Raw genomic sequence first — 17,032 nt, 5'->3', positions numbered from 1 at the left:
TTAACGTCGGTCTGTGACAATATCGTATAATATATACTTTAACTTGCTAATTAAATATAACTGATTACATTTAATTACGAATTAACATATTAATTCGTCCAAGCTAACATTATATACATTAATTAAATATAACTTATTATATTCAATTTACGAATTGACAGTTCATTCGTCTCAGCTAATATTATTTAATCGGCATTACATAATCGTCTCATCAACACATTGACTAACTGTTTAGTCATATAAGGCATCAATGTGATTACATTTCCATAACCACATCTCTCAAACACGTCCTTTAGGTGTGACTTTTAGGGACCAGTTGATCACAGCCATCAGTATGATAATAACGTCAAACTTTCTAGCAAGCCAACCGTTATTAGGTAATCGTTAATCAACTGATTAAATACGAAGTATACCCTTGTGAACCTATAAGAGATTTATAAATGTTATCACACTAATTTGTGGAGGACACAAGTTCTAACAAACTCTCACTTGTCCTCACAAGTGTATGTACGATAACCGATTCTCATATCCTAAAATTTCTCCCACTCAATGTAAAACAATTTGCAAATCCGTATTCACAAAGGTCGTATTTTACAAGCGATCATTATCAAGAGTGGTTTCCCCGACTAGAGAGTAACTTAACTGATAAAAGAATCATCATTCGAGCATGGTCATGCATTTCAGTTACAACTCCTCGAGTGGCCCTGAGAAATAACTATACCTGATAAGGGTTGGATATTTTCCTCAACTCAAATCCTGCAGATGTAAGCACAGTATGAAATGACCCAGAAAAAATCTACTTAGCCTCCAGTTACGGCAAACCGTGAGAAAGAAACCAAAGTCACCCAAAAACTGCCTTAATCTCAAGAGACAGTCGATAGTCAAAAGAATCGACTCTAGAAACACAATGGATGTCCTATCCACGACCCGGCACCAAATATTTTTAAACATTTAGGACTCCATTACGTTGTCACAAAAACTTGTCCTACGAGGTATCGTTATAATCTCGCATCTGTGATCGATCAGTCAACCGTTTGACTTATGGCTCGTTGAACCCACCATCAATCGACTGCACAATATAATAGCCAGAGTTATCAGCTCATTAAGGCGATTACGGACCAAACAAAATATAATGTAATTCAGTTCACTTTGTGGCGTTCAATGTTGTCAGTACAATCCACATGAAAAAGAAAATATTATAAAAACGATGAAGTTATAAATAGTATATGAAAAAGATAATGTATCAAATCCATAATCAACTACTACAACTCAGGAACACATTTAATTCCCACGGAAATAACGTGCCCTTCATGCTTATCAAAATTCAACGGTTTAGTGAGAGGGTCTGCGATGTTATCATCCGAAGCTATCTTGTCAATCATTATCTCTTCTTGCTCCACTTAATCACGGATCAGGTGAGCTTTTCGATGTACGTGTCTAGATTTGTTGCTAGACTTTGGCTCCTTAGCCTGGAAGATGGCACCTCTATTGTCACAATAGATGGTGATCTGGTCATTCGAACTAGGAACTATCGTAAGTCATTGTAAGAATTGATGCATCCATATCGCTTCCTTAGCTGCTTCTGAAGCGGCATAGTACTCGGATTCAGTGGTAGAATCTGCTACAACACTCTGTTTGGAACTCTTCCAGCTGACCGCAACACCATTAAGAGTGAAGACGAACCCGGACTAAGATTTTGAATCATCTCGATCCGTTTGGAAGCTATCATCTGCGTAACCGATTGCGCATAGCTTAGTATCGCCTCCATAAGTCAATACCCTATCCTTAGTCCTCCGTAGGTACTTGAGGATATTTTTAATGACTATCCGAGTGTGTTTCACCTGGATTCTTTTGGTACCGACACGTCATACTCAATGCATATGCCACGTCTGGACGTGTGCATATCATGGCATACATGATTGATCCTATTGCAGATGCATAAGGAACACGACTCATGCGCTCAATCCCTTCAGGCGTCGTGGGTGACTGAGACTTGCTCAACTGCATCCCAGACGTCATTGGAAGGTTCCTCTTCCTGGAGTTGGTCATGCTGAACTTCTCAAGAATATTATCCAAATAAGACTCCTGACTAAGTGATAACGTCCGTCGTGATCTATCTCGGTAGATACGTATTCCCAAAATGCGTTTAGCCTCACCCAGAGCTTTCATCTGGAAATGGTTCTTCAACCATTCTTTAACCGAAGATAGGAGAGGAATGTCATTCCAAATCAAGAGTATGTCATCGACATACAATATCAAGAATACAATCTTTCTCCCACTCGACTTGATATATAAGCACGGTTCCTCGACCGATCGAGTGAAACCATACTCTTTTATCACCTGGTCGAAACGATGATTCCAACTCCGAGAAGCTTGCTTAAGTCCATAAATGGAACGCTTAAGCTTGCATACTTTCTTATGATGTTCAGGATCTATGAAACCTTCGGGTTTCACCATGTACAACTCTTCCTCCAAATAACCGTTTAAGAAGGCGGTTTTCACATCCATTTGCCAAATTTCATAGTCATGCAATGCGGCAATCGCTAAGATTATCCGAATGGAAAGTAGCATGACTACAGGTGCAAAAATCTCATCATAATGCAATCCGTGCACTTGAGTGAAACCTTTTGCCACTAGTCGTGCCTTATAGGTATCTGGTTACGCGTCTATAGACCGCTTTATTTTGTAAAGCCATTTGCACTGTAGAGGTTTTACCTAATTAGGTAAATCAACTAGATCCAATACGTCATTCTCATACATGGAGTCCATCTCGGATTACATGGCTTCGAGCCATAGCTTTGAGTCGCAACAGGCCATATCACCTTTATAGGTAGCGGGTTCATTACTCTCTAGGAGCAAAACGTCATTCTCCTCGACCATACCAATGTATCTGTCCGGAGGATTAGAGACTCTATCCGACCTCCTAGGTTCCTTAGGAATATTAACCGTATTATCAGTTGGAGGAACAACCTCCTCCATCTGTTCCTCGGTTGTTGGTTCCAGAATCTCCGACAGCTCGAAGGTTCTATTACTTGTCTTGTTCTCGAGAAATTCTTTCTCTAAGAACGTCGCACTAGCCGCAACAAAAACTCGATGTTCGGTAGGCGAATAAAAGTAATAACCAAATGTTCCTTTTGGATAACCTATAAAGTATGTCTTGACCGATCGCGGGCCGAGCTTATCCTCGTGTCTCCACTTGACATAAGTCTCGCAGCCACAAACCCGAATAAAGGACAAGTTAGGGACCGTTCCCTTCGACATTTCATATGGAGTCTTGTCGACAGCTTTAGTCGGACTTCGGTTAAGTATAAGAGCAGTTGACAAAAGAGCAAAACCCCATAATGAATCAGGCACTACCGTGTGACTCATCATGGATCGAACCATATCAAGTAAGGTTCGATTTCTCCGTTCGGACACACCATTTAATTGAGGTGTTCCAGGTGGAGTTAACTGCAAAACGATTCCACAGTCTTTAAGGTGTTGATCAAACTCATTTGAAAGATATTCGCCACCCCGATCTGAACGGAGTACTTTAACCTTTCTACCGAGTTGGTTCTCAACCCTGTTCTGGTATTCCTTGAATTTCTCAAAGGACTCTTTTTTATGCTTCATTAAGTAGACATATCCGTATCTACTCAAATCGTCTGTGAAAGTGATAAAATATCTATAGCCATCTATAGCGGTAATTGACATAGGTCCACAAACATCAGTATGTATGAGTCCTAATAGGTCACTAGCGCGCATTCCAACACCTTTGAAGGAAATTCGAGTCATTTTGCCAATGAGACATGATTCACACGTGGAAAATTCGAATGCGGGAATAGTCCCATTATCGACGAGTTTCTTCACGCATTTCTCATTTATGTGTCCCATTCGGCAATGCCATAGATAGGTTTGATCTTTGTCACCAACCTTTAATTTCTTATTATTCACGTATAATACTTTCGTGGTTTGATCTAAGATGTAAATTCCATTCATGAAAACTGCTTTGCCATAAATCATTTCATTGAAAGAGAAAATACAGCTATTATCCTTTATTAAAAATGAAAATCCGTCTTTATCAAGTACGGAAACTGAAATAATGTTCTTAGACAAACTGGGTACATAGTAATAGCTATTTAAAAATAACTCAAAACCACTAGGGAGTTGGATTACATATGTTCCCTTCGAGACAAGAAGCAACTCGGCTCCATTTCGACTCATGCAGTCCACATCACCCTTTCCGAGAGGTGTGATGTTTCTTAGGCCCTGCAAATGATTACACAGATGAGAACCACAACCAGTATCAAGTACCCAAGTTCCGAAACTTGCATGTTTAATCTCAATCATATGAATATAAGATGACATACCAACAGGAACGACGCGGCCTGCTTTTATGTCCTCACGGTACACGGGACAGTTCCTCCTCCAATGTCCAGTCTTGTGACAATGGTGGCACTCAATGTCACCGCCCTTGCTCTTTGCCTTGCCCTGTGAGCCACTAGTCTCACCAGGCCCACTCTTACCGTTTCCTGGCTTCTTGAATTTTGTCTTACCTACAGTTAGGTCGCCTAGAGCTTCGCCCTTACCTTTACCCTTGTTGGAAATCATGAGAACATCCTGCTTCATGCTCCAACTCAATTTCATATCCTTCTCGGTCTGTACGAGAAGGGAGTGTAGCTCATGAGGACTCTTTTTCAAGTCATTCATGTAGTAGTTCGCCCTAAAAAGGGCAAAATCATCGTGAAGAGAATGAAGCATTTGATCAATGACAATGCTCTCACTGATTTTGCAATCAAGTGCCTCCAATTTCTCGACATTCTCAATTATGTTAAGAATGTGTGGGCTAACCGGTTGGCCCTTCTGGAGTTTCGCATCAAAGTAGCGACAGGTATGCTCATAAGTAACGATTCTCGGTGCTTTTGAGAACTCGTTAGTAAGCGTGGTGAAAATCTTGTTCGCACCTTGGGCAATGAAGCGTCTCTGCAAATTGGTTTCCATTGCAAAGATGAGTACGTTCTTTATCGCACCCGCTTCCATAACGAAATCACTATAAGCAAGTGACTCGTTAACTCCCGCATTAGGGCCCGGGTTAACCGGTATTGGCTCAGTTAAGTACTTGAGCTTACCGTCAGCAATGGCAGCATTCCGTAGTGTCTGCCTCCCAGTCCGCAAAGTTGGACCCATCATTCTTCAGTCGCGTGTACTGATTCATGTTGTCCATAAAAACTTTCAGCCAGGACTCGCGTCCAAGTGTGGCACTTGGCGTTGGGATTTCGTTATTTCCAACCATTTGTTGTAACAGTAAAATAAACGTGTTCTACACTGCGAAAAGAAGAATAAATAATAAGCATGTGCATCGATTTTAATTTAAGTCTAATGCAATACTGTTATAACGCGAAGACTCATGCATTTATACAATTGACCTTCCTCAAGAATTATATAAATGATCCCAATACTCAATTGTCTGTAAATTGATAAGCCAACCTTTTGGCTAATTCTACTGTTAGAATTCTTGGTCGATAAATTTCTGTAAATTCTATCTTTAGTCCATCATAATCACGAGAATCTCTTCGGACTATAATGTTGAGATAAACTAAGTCAACACAAACTACTTACCCAACGTAGAAGGGGTCATATTATGCCTACCGACGAAGAAGGGATTCATAGTTGTTTGCCCTTATAAAGACTAATCTCAATTTCCGTTTTAGAGGAAGATCCCATCAACTTTATTTTAATTCATTTTAAGTGAACTAATATCTAGCATGCGTGAATGAATAAACTAAGGTGATGGCTTAATAAACATGTGACATCTGTATGTCTACGAAAACTAACATACAACCTATATGTGTCAATTTTCATGCATTTTAGTAGGTGGTTTGGTTTTAGGCGGAATATGATGCATTAACTAGCATGTGAATGAAAAGCAATAAGAACGGTAAAACGTAAAACAAAATAAAGTCCTAGTGTGGCCTATCCTATCAAAATGAACATAAGTACAAATTTGGAATCCGCCCTTGGACCCGAGAAGCTTGTCTTGATGTTCCATCTTGATCCATGTAGCGGGAGTGAGCTCCAATCTCCATCTTTAGTCTTCTCAAAAATTACAATTTAAAAATTACATAATAAACCTATTTACATTCTAATTTCAAAACCGTAATAAATAAAGAAAACCAAACGGAGATACGAGATCTCAAATTACATTAAAAATTATGTTCCCATCATTACGAAAACATAATTTGACTAAGGCCACACTAGGTATTACAAATTACAACCGATTGCAAAAATACGTAAATAAAACCATTCAACGATTCATTCAACTAAAATAAAATGCATCAACTAAAAAAATTAAACATACAAGACATAATTCTTTAATTATGTAGATTAATTTTATCCAAACCACCTATTTCATTGATTAAATTAAGTGACAATTCCTCAATTACTCACTATAAATTTAATCTTAATTCATATTAAACTTGTAATATGAATTTAATCCATCAATATTTTAAACTGCTTTAAAATAACTAGGTATCTATGAATTATGAACCGCTTCACAATAATTAATTGGCCAAAATCAAAACCAAAAAAAATTTTCTTTAAAATTTATCTCGGTAAAAACCAAAACAGCCCAATAAAAAAAACTTTTCTCGGTATTACAGCTAAAACCGAGAAAAAAAAACATATTTTTTTTAAATCTGACCAATCATGAACAGTAACAGAAACACACAAAAAAAAAAATTTTTTTTATCATTTCTCGGCTGAAAACGAAACAAAAAAAACAGAAACCCTATTTTTGTGTCTCGGCTAAAAAGATTAAAACAGCCGTATCCTTTGATCGAAAAAAACGAACAATTGTTTAAAGTTGTTATTAACAAGATTGGCATATTCTACTTTTAATCTAAATACATATTCAAACTAGATTATTCAAATTTAACCTATTAAAAGAATATCTAAATCATGATAAAACCGATTATCATAATTAATTTGAACTTTTGTTAAATTAAGTTATATGCCAAAAAAAAACAGCAAAAACAATTCATCAATCCGACAAAACCGATTTTCATTTACATCTCGATTTATTAAATCGAAACATCTACAAATTATCATATTATTATCTTAACTGATTAAAACAACAATATGAAAAATCAAAATGGAATTCAAAACAACCAAAAAAAACGAAAACATCTCGTCTGACTAGCCGAGGCAGTCGGTCGACCATGAGTACTGGTCGATCGACCACACCGTGAAACGAAATCAGCTACGGCTCAAAAAAAAAAATTTACAGCCGAAACCCTAATTTTCGAGACCAATTTTTTTGTTTACATCCAATTTTATGAAAATCATCAAAATAAAATTCGTGGCCTTGGCTCTGATACCACTTGTGAGATTTATCTGTATGCATCCCTTTAACTTTACGGATTATAACGAATATATAATGATGAATGCTAGTCATAAAATAAATTACATAAACAAAAAGGTAGAGAATAAAGAAATCAACCTTCGGTCCTAGCAAAAACGGCCTAAGAACAATATCGCAATGATATTCACCTATTAGTTGCACCCAAGATGATATGAGATATGCCCTTGTTCTTTTGCTAGAATCGATCCCCAAATTTTCTGTAAAATTGCTTAGGGTTTTTCGTTTTTTGTGTTTTAGATGAGAGGCAAGAATAGGTTAGAAAATTAGGTTAGGAAAAATAATCTCCCCTCTCCCTTATAACCGTGTATTAGGGTGAATTAGGGTGATTTTTTCTTTTCCAAAATCTCGGCCCATACATCCGAAACAGGCATATCAGTCGATCGACTGACACACCCGGTCGATCGACCATGTATAAAATGTATTATTTATAAATTGTCATTTATATCATTCCGTATTAATAAATCTACACACAACAGCTTGCAGTGGATTTATTAACGCCGGTCTGTGACAATATCGTATAATATATACTTTAACTTGCTAATTAAATATAACTGATTACATTTAATTACGAATTAACATATTAATTCGTCCAAGCTAACATTATAAACATTAATTAAATATAACTTATTATATTCAATTTACGAATTGACAGTTAATTCGTCTCAGCTAATATTATTTAATCGACATTAAATAATCGTCTCATCAACACATTGACTAACTGTTTAGTCATATAAGGCATCAATGTCATTACATTTCCATAACCACATCTCTCAAACAAGTCCTTTAGGTGTGACTTTTAGGGACCAGTTGATCACCGCCATCAGTATGATAATAACGTCAAACTTTCTAGCAAGCCAACCGTTCTTAGGTAATCGTTAATCAACTGATTAAATACGAAGTATACCCTTGTGAACCTATAAGAGATTTATAAATGTTATCACACTAATTTGTGGAGGACACAATTTCCAACAGATTTCAGTTATGATTATAGTAGTAGTAATATATGGTTATGCTGGTCGTTATTGGTGGTTTTGGTGGTTGCTTGTTATCTTATGATCGTGCGCGGAATCGCTGCGGTTGCTAAAGGTAGGTTTTCCTACTCAGTGTTGTTGGTTGTCTAGAGTGTCTATTGTTGTTGTATAACCGTTTAGTGTCGTTGTTGGTGGTGTAGATTGGTTGTTGTTGACTGTTGTTATTGTATAGTGTGGTTGATTGTAGATGGTTGTCTATGGTTCTCGAGGTGCGTCCTCGGCTGAGTGGGGTCACTTGCGGGAGTGGCTTCACGCCCTTGATTCGCCTTCTGTTAAACCCCCCACGGAAGGGATGTGCACATTAAGGAACGTGGGTTATCGCTCGGATATATGAGCGAGGCTTAGGTGGGAACGGCTGTGGTCCCCCACTGGCAGGACTAGACCTTCGGGCAGTCAGAGATGTGTGGTTGGTTGGAGGATGTGATATGTGTATGTTACTGTATTTTCATAGTATCTGATTTTGTGCTTGTTACCTTAGTTACTGACTTTTTGTGGTGTTGTTGTGTTGTCTTCTTGTGTTGTGTCTGCCGTGATCCACTATGGTGAGCAGTCCGTCTTAGCAGGTTGATGTATGGATCTTAGCTTGGTGCTTGGAGGGGCGAGTCTTCTACGAGTCATGGCAGAGATAGTTTCACATAGCTAATAGTAGTCATGAGTTGTATCTTTTGTATCGTTTGTTTTGTTTAAATCACTTGTAATCATATATAACCGTTCATTTATCGACGTTTGATTATTACTGTCCTCGGGAAACCGAGATGGTAACGCCCTTATCTGCTAGGGAAGGTCTTGTTAAGGCTCCTCGGTAGATGGGGGTATTACAGTTACTGTATTTACTGACCATGCAGTGCTGAACACCTTCTTGTTAAGAAGGAAGCTAAGCCACGAATGTTAAGGTGGATACTCCTCCTCCAGGAATTTGATCTTCAAATAAAAGACAAGACGTACGCCGAGAATGTGGTAGCTGATCACCAGTCGCGATTACCGCAGCAGGAGGGAGAAGATCCTTTACCTATTAATGATTCTTTTCCTGATGATTCTTTATTTGCGATTGCTACTAACGCAAGTGTTGATCCATGGTATGCAAATTTTGCTAACTACGTTGTAGGTGGTGAGCTGCCACCTAACCTGTCTTATCAGCAGAGGAAGCGATTTCTTCATGATGTGAAGCGATATTTCTAGGATGATCCTTATTTATTTAAGGAGTGTGCTGACGGTCTTTACAGATGGTGTATTCTGCAGTGGGAGACCAGTGCGATCCTAAAGGGATGTCATTCTTCCTCTTATGGCGGTCACCACGGTGCGTCTCGAACCGTGGCTAAGGTGCTTCAATCTGGTTTTTTTGGCCTACTTTATTTGCAGATGCTAAAGTGTTTGTTTAAGCTTGGGATGCTTGCCAGCGCTCGGGAAATATTTCTAGGAAACATGAGATGCCCGAAAATGGCATTCTAGAGGTCGAGGTTTTTGATGTCTGGGGCATTGATTTCCAAGGACCTTTTCCGTCCCGTAAAGGTAACAGGTTATTCTAGTAGCTGTAGACTATGTGTCTAAGTGGGTGGAGGCTGTTGCTTCACCTAACTTTGATGCCAAGACCGTGATGGGGGTATGCATTTTAAAGAAACGAAACTTACAGCTTTGTTGTCTAAAATCGGTGTCCAATATCGTAGAGGTCTGGGGTATCGTCCCCAAACCAGTGGGCAGGTTGAAGTCTCTAATGGGGAACTAAAGGAGATTTTGGCTAAAGTTGTTTCTAAATCACGGAAGGATTGGAGTTTAAAATTAGATGACACATTATGGGCATATCACACTGCCTTTAAAACACGGATTGGTGCACCACCATATCGGTTGGTTTATGGGAAGTCCTGTCATTTACCTGTTGAACTAGAATATAAGGCTTCATAGGCCATACGTGAATTGAATTGTGATTCTAAGTTGTGTGGTGAGAACCGTTTATTGCAGCTAGCTGAGCTAGAAGAGTTTAGGCTAAATATCTATGATAGCGCGCGAATCTACAAGGAGAAAACGAAGAGGTGGCACGACAAAAGAATCATACCGCGAGAACTCCATGTCGGGCATAAGGTGTTGCTGTTTAATTTCCGACTGCGCCTATTTCCTGGTAAGCTGAAGTCCAGGTGGAGTGGCCCTTATACAGTGACTAGTGTCACCAAGTTTTGGTCCGTTTAGTTAGAGAATTCCGAGGGCAGAAGATTTAAAGTAAATGGCCATCATGTGAAGCATTACTATGGAGCAGATGATTTTGATGGCAACGTCGAAGTGTTCTACTTCGACCATCTAGATGAACAAAATAATTGAAGCCAAAAGGTCATGCGGGACCTCTTAAACCTGCGCTATCCGGGAAGCAACCTGGCTTGTAATTTATTGTACATTACTTAAAACATTTAGTTAGTTTCGTGTGCTTTATTTGCTACTTTTACAGGCGATAGACTGGAACGCTTATACTTGTTTTGTTGGTTCTGTGGGTCGTTTGTTGCACGTTTGCAGGTGTTTTAAAGGTCGTCTAGGAGTTCGCACATAAGGGGCTCTCGATCGAGCATTATCCTTTCTCGATAGAGTACTTGACCCTTTCGATCGAGCACTATCCTTTCTTGATCGAGCACCATAAGAATATGCCCAATCGATCGAGTCCTTCAGTCTCTCGATCGATCACTTCCGTTGTCCCATACAACTCGATCGCGTACTTTGTTCCATCGATCGAGTTCCCTTGTCTTGTCTCGGGTCTTGCGATGTTGTTATGAGGCTATTTACGACATCCCTTATTGCTGGCTGGTTTGGGGAGGTCCCTACTTCGCGTTATTTTGTAAGTTCTCTGAGGCTACACTCTTCTTTTCAGTTTGCATTTTCTTTCCCTATTTTTGGGTACAATGAGGGCATTTTACGGTTTGCTTTGGGGAGGGTATATGCATCCATATCCTTGTGTCTGCATATTATTTTTATTGCTTTCATTTTGCACGTTTTTTTTTTGGTGAAATTTAAGAGATATATTCTGAATCAAAAGAAATATACAAGGATTATGTTCCAAGGAACAAGCGTGAAAAAGAGCAAAATTACATTCAAGTTACCATACAATTCCATTTCCTCAACCAAACTCTATCCTGACCACATATGCTGATGCCAATCTTGCTCAATATTCTCGTTTTAGCTTCAGCAATTATTCTTTCAGCCAACTTAATAGGAGGAGTAATAACTGCATTCAATCTTGCATTATTCCTTTCAAACCAAATGTGGTAATGACAGGAAGTCCAAAGTTGGCAATGCACCTGTTGTTTCAGACCTTTCATGCTAATACCAGAGATTCCCAATCCTGCCATTATAACATCAACACAGAAGCCACACCAATGTTTAATTTCCTGCAGGACTCTCTGACTATACTCACACTGGAAGAAAAGATGCTCTTGATTTTCAGTTGAACTCTCACAGATACAGCAGAGCTGTTCTTGATAGTAGCCAAAGGAGGCAAGTTTAACTCTAGTATTAAGACCATTGTTCATGGATATCCATGGGATAAGGGAGTGTTTAGGGACATTCGATGAGTTCCATACATCAGGTGCCCAAATCTGAGGAGCAGCTCTATGTCTTAGCCATTCATAGCAGTGCCTGATAGTGAAGCCATTACTATCAGGAGCCCATTGATCCTCAACATAAGCATCCTTGATCAACTCTTTAACTTTACAGACATTTTTCCACGACCAAGCTACATCAGCAGGAAGTTGGTAGTCATGCCAACTCCTTCCCTTGATATGAACCTGGTTTACCCATCTAATCCAAAGCCTATCAGCTTTACAATACAACCAGTCAACTAGCTATGCCACAGAAGCAATGTTCCAAACAGCAGTCCTTTTAATTCCCAATCCACCTTCTTCTTTTGGAAGAGTGACTTTATCCCAGCCAACAGAGGGTACTTAATGAAAATCAGCTGACCCATCCCAGAGGTAGTTTCTGCAAACTGCCTCAATGCGTTTAACAACACATTTTGGAATAAGGAATATGCCAGACCAGTAGTTATGAAGAGTATTCAAAATAGAATTAACCAATACAAGTCTTCCTGCATAAGACAATTTTTTTAGCTCCCAACCTACGAATTATGCTAACCATTTTCTCCACCAGCATGTTGTATTCAATTTTGATTAGTCTGGTAGCTTGAACAGGTACCCCCAGGTATCTAAAAGGCATGGATCCTTCAGTAAACCATGTGACCTGCTTTATATCATCTTTAATAGTTTGAGCTACTCCATTGTAGTATACCTCTGATTTGGAGCTATTCTTAGATAGACCATAGGCTTTAGAAAAGGATGAAAATGCTCTCATCATCAGCATTATGGAGTGGACATTACCTTTAAAAAACATCAACAAATCATCAGCAAACATTTAATGATTCAATTTGAGATTCTTGCAAAGAGGATGGTACTGAAAAGGCCATCTATCAGTAGCAAATTGCAGCATCCTGGTTAAATAATCCATACAGAAGGCAAAGATAAGAGGTGAGATAGGATCACCATGTCTAAGACCCCTCTTTCCTCTGAAAAAACCAAAATAGCTTCCATTTAAGTTGAAGGAATAGGAGTGTGGTTTTAATACAGCTCATGACTTTTTGGGAGAATTCTGAGGGAAAGCCCATACCATCAAGCAATTGTGCTACAAAACTCCACTCAACTATATCATAAGCTTTTTGCAAGTCAATTTTAAATAAGCATCTTGGTGAGACAACTTATCTATTATACATCTTGACTATATCTTGGCAGATGAGCACATTCTTAATTATGGACCTGCCTTTGATGAAAGCTCCTTGATTCTCATTGACAAGATCAGGCAGTACCACAGATAGTCTATTGCAAAGCAGTTTGGAAATGACCTTGTAAATCAGATTACAACAAGCAATGGGTCTAAACTGTTTAACAGTTGTAGGTCTCTCACATTTAGGAATAAGTGTGATAGTGGTAGCATTGATTTGCTTTAGAAGCTTACCAGTAGAGAAGAAGTCTTGAATAGCAGAACAAATGTCACTCCCCATAATATCCCAGCTATCCTTGAAAAACCCACTGGTATAGCCATCAGGCCTAGGTGATTTGTCAATAGGCACCTTAAAGAAAGCTTCTTTAATCTCCTCATTAGTGACTGGTTTATTCAGGATCTCCTTATGAGCTTCAGTGTAGCATTTACCAGTATTAAACACTTGCTGTCTCACCATTTCACTAGGTTTAGAAGTTCCCGGCAGGTCTTGATAATAATTAAGGAATGCATCCTGAATACTCTGGTTGATAGTACAATTATGGCCATTATGATCTTCAATCTGAGTCACCTTATTCATAGAACATCTCTTCTTAATGGCCCCATGAAAATAGGCAGAGTTAGCATCTCCATCCTCCAACCACTGAGTCTTAGCTTTCTGTCTGAGATAACTTTGTCTTGCATCATTAAGTTCTTTAAAAGACTTCAGAGCTATAATCTCCTCCTGGATCAGTTCAGCATTAAGGGGATCTTGTATCAGCTTGCCCTGTATATTTATCACCTCCTTTTCAGCAAGTATTGCAGAGTTCTCTACATCAGAATAGCACTCCTTATTCAATTCCTTAAGTCTCCCCTTTAAAGCTTTCAATTTCCTAGTAACACAATACATATGATATCCAGAATAACTCTTCTGCCACTCCTCTTGGACCGTAGTAAGGAAAGAAGAGGCCTTATTCCACATGTTAAAAAAATTTGAAATTGGTTTTCCTAATAACATCCAGCTGATTATCACTCACTACACAAGGACAATGATCAAAATAACCAGAACGATAGAAGTGGGCAGCCAAATTTGGAAATTGTTGAGCCCAGTCCTGGTTAATCAAGAACCTGTCCAGTCTACTGTATACCCTTGTTTGAGCTTCCTGCTTATTAGTTCAGGTATAAAAATCACCAGTAGTATGAATGTCAGTCAAGCCACAATTAGCAATGCAATCTATAAATTCATCCATATCACTTTGTTTGGTATTACCCCCAATCCTTTCTAAAGGGTTAATGATAGTGTTAAAGTCCCCAGCAACCACCCAAGGCCCAGCAGTAGCACTATGAATTAATTCCAACATCATCCACAAATCCCTCCTCTCAGAGCCATCATTAAAGGCATAAACCATAGTGATGTAAAATTGAGCCAGGGAGCACCTCTCAGTGACTAGAGCAACCACAAACTGAGAATCATATTTAAGGATATGAACATCATGTAAGTCAGCTTTCCATAAAAGCCATACCCTGCCTCCTTTGTGATAAGAAGCATTAGTAGTAACACTCCATCCATCAAGCATAGCTGTAGAAACACTATGAGTTTTATTTGAACTAATTATGGTCTCAAGCAGCTCAAACAAGCCAACTCCTTTATTATGCAAAAACCATAACATTATTCTACTTATTTACACTATTTAACCCTCTCACTTTCCAAAATCCTATGCTATGCATTTATTTTGGGAGAATCAGGGTCAACTGTTTGTCCAATACCCACCTTTGGTGTGATTGAACCATCTGTAGCTTCTTTATATGATTTCTCAGGAGTAAATAAGGCAACACTAACACTCTGGCCACTAGCTGTTTGCTGGGAATTCCTAGCCAGAGAACTGATCTTAGTGCTCTTCTTAGGATTGCCTATAGGTCCTGAAGCCTTCACAGGTCTCCAGACCTACACTGTATGCATAGGTTTCTTCTGTGGCTTCAATTCTTTTCGACAAGTAGCAGTCTCATGCCCAATCCCCTTGCATTTAGCACAAAGAGAAGGCTTCCACTCATACTCCACAGGGAGAGACACAATGCTACCAGTCTAATCTCTAAATATGACTTTGGACGGGAATTTGTTGCCCACAGTCAGTTCAACCATCACTCTAGCATAACCCAGACGAGTTTTTTTCCACTATAGCCTGGTCAGACTTCTGGTATGTACCCTCCAACCCTGCAATGGCAGGTAAGCATTTACCGTAAAAACGTAAAGGCAAATCATGAATACGAATCCATGCAGGTACATCTTTTATATTTTCCTTAGTTAGTTCAACCTCAGCAGTCCATGCCCTAACAATCAGTGGCTTGTTATCAAACATGAAATGCCCTGCATTCAACACCTCCTCTTTATCCTTAGCCTCCTTAAAACGAACCAAAACTATCCCATTTGGCATGAAGGACACTTTATCAATACTATGTTTGGACCAAATACGTCTAAGAAAACCATTCAAGATCTCCCATGGTGGATTTGCTCCTAAAACAAAGCAGTACATGGCATTGCTCCAATATTCAACCCCATCCTGTGTATCCTCTTTGGAAAACTGAAGAAGTCCTTCATCAGGCTCCTCTTCATTCTCGTGTATTACTTTTTTCTTCCCACGTTGTGTAATCCACAGAGAGTTCTCCACTTCTGCCACTTCTGGAGTGTCTGCAACGTCTGTCACCTCTAAGTCATCATCAAAATTAAGCCCAAGGACACCATTCACTTCCTGAGAGCTCTTTGTTTTAACAACCTCATCATCATTAGGACCACGTTCCTTAACATTCTGTTGTTGTTTCAACTGTTTTCCAGTAGATTTCAACGAAGGAATCCTCCTTGCATGCTTTGATTTTGTTTTACTCGATGAATTACGTGCCATTATGTTGAAATTCAAGCAGAAATTAATGCCCTAGAGGAAGAAGTAAATGTCGGCGTAGGGTTCATCTCTTTCTCTTTCTATCTCTAGGGTTTTAGGTTGTTAGTTTAATAAACGTTTCATTTTGCACGTTTATTTTTGCATGCATTGTTTATTTTAATTTCAAAAATTCAAAAAAAAATCTTATAAAAAATAAAAAATTTTAGAAATATAAAAAAATTCCACTTTTATTTTTGCATATAGGTTGAGTCAGAACGTTGAGACTTTTATGCTGCATTGAGTTTTGAGAGGTTTAGGAGCCTTGGGTTTCGAATAAGGAAGAAATAATGAGAAGAATGAGGAAAAACAAGGGTTTTATGAAACCCGTAAAGGCCACTGTACTGTAGCCTACTTGATCGAGTGCCTATGGTACTCGATCGAGTGCCCTCTACTCGATCGAGTGCTATTTCGTCGAGTGTCCGCAGAAAATTCACACATTTTGACGTCATAGCTTCCTAACTAGATCTAGTGAGGTCTACTCGGTCTAGTAAACACTCGCACTCGGTCAAGTAAGGTTGAGTACTCGGTCATAGATACAAAATTAACTGGAGATTCCTACAAAACAATATCACGTGTCGATTCCAAACCAAGTTCGGAATTGTCACTGGTTATCGTACTCACTCATATATCACCATTACTACTCAAATATATCATACCGTGTCATCAAATAAGATTCATATCACATTACGCTACAACAAACTTTACGCAACATGGTTTACCTGCTACCGAGCCATCGGTATACGCAATTATGTTATTGTTTCATGTCTAAACTCGTCTTACCACATTGCTAACAACTTATACTTACGTTAACTAAAACATAAAATTAACGATGATTTTTCCACATATCATCCAAGTGTATTACTATCATGCTCAAGCTTCAACATAAACAAATTATTCTACACCAATTAATCACCACACATCGGAAACTTTCAATCATTAAGCATTGC

General features: G+C 38.8%; 1 protein-coding gene across 1 annotated transcript; it reads right to left on the bottom strand.

Moving 5' to 3' along the window:
* Window positions 1-11,498: 11,498 nt before the first annotated feature.
* On the bottom strand, window positions 11,499-14,134 carry LOC141629377 (uncharacterized). Its single transcript, XM_074442393.1, has 4 exons — window positions 13,212-14,134; window positions 12,909-12,964; window positions 12,538-12,779; window positions 11,499-12,248 (listed from the first exon to the last, which is right to left on the bottom strand). The coding sequence occupies exons 1-4, from the start codon at window positions 14,132-14,134 to the stop codon at window positions 11,499-11,501; spliced, it is 1,971 nt and encodes a 656-aa protein (XP_074298494.1).
* Window positions 14,135-17,032: the final 2,898 nt, after the last annotated feature.

Source organism: Silene latifolia, chromosome Y, assembly GCF_048544455.1.
Source record: "Silene latifolia isolate original U9 population chromosome Y, ASM4854445v1, whole genome shotgun sequence".
Taxonomy (NCBI): Eukaryota; Viridiplantae; Streptophyta; class Magnoliopsida; order Caryophyllales; family Caryophyllaceae; genus Silene; species Silene latifolia.
The sequence above is the reverse complement of the archived record's forward strand: the minus strand, read 5'-3'. Positions and strand labels throughout refer to the sequence as shown.

What these genes read in the sequence shown, in the direction of transcription:
- LOC141629377 (XM_074442393.1), bottom strand. Translation starts at nt 14,134, where the DNA reads ATGTGGAATAAGGCCTCTTCTTTCCTTACTACGGTCCAAGAGGAGTGG. An exon ending in ACCTCTTATCTTTGCCTTCT is followed by an intron (nt 12,780 to 12,908) that starts GTATGGATTATT and finishes TGTTTTTTAAAG; the next exon opens with GTAATGTCCACTCCATAATG. An exon ending in ACATGCTGGTGGAGAAAATG is followed by an intron (nt 12,249 to 12,537) that starts GTTAGCATAATT and finishes TCTGTGGCATAG; the next exon opens with CTAGTTGACTGGTTGTATTG.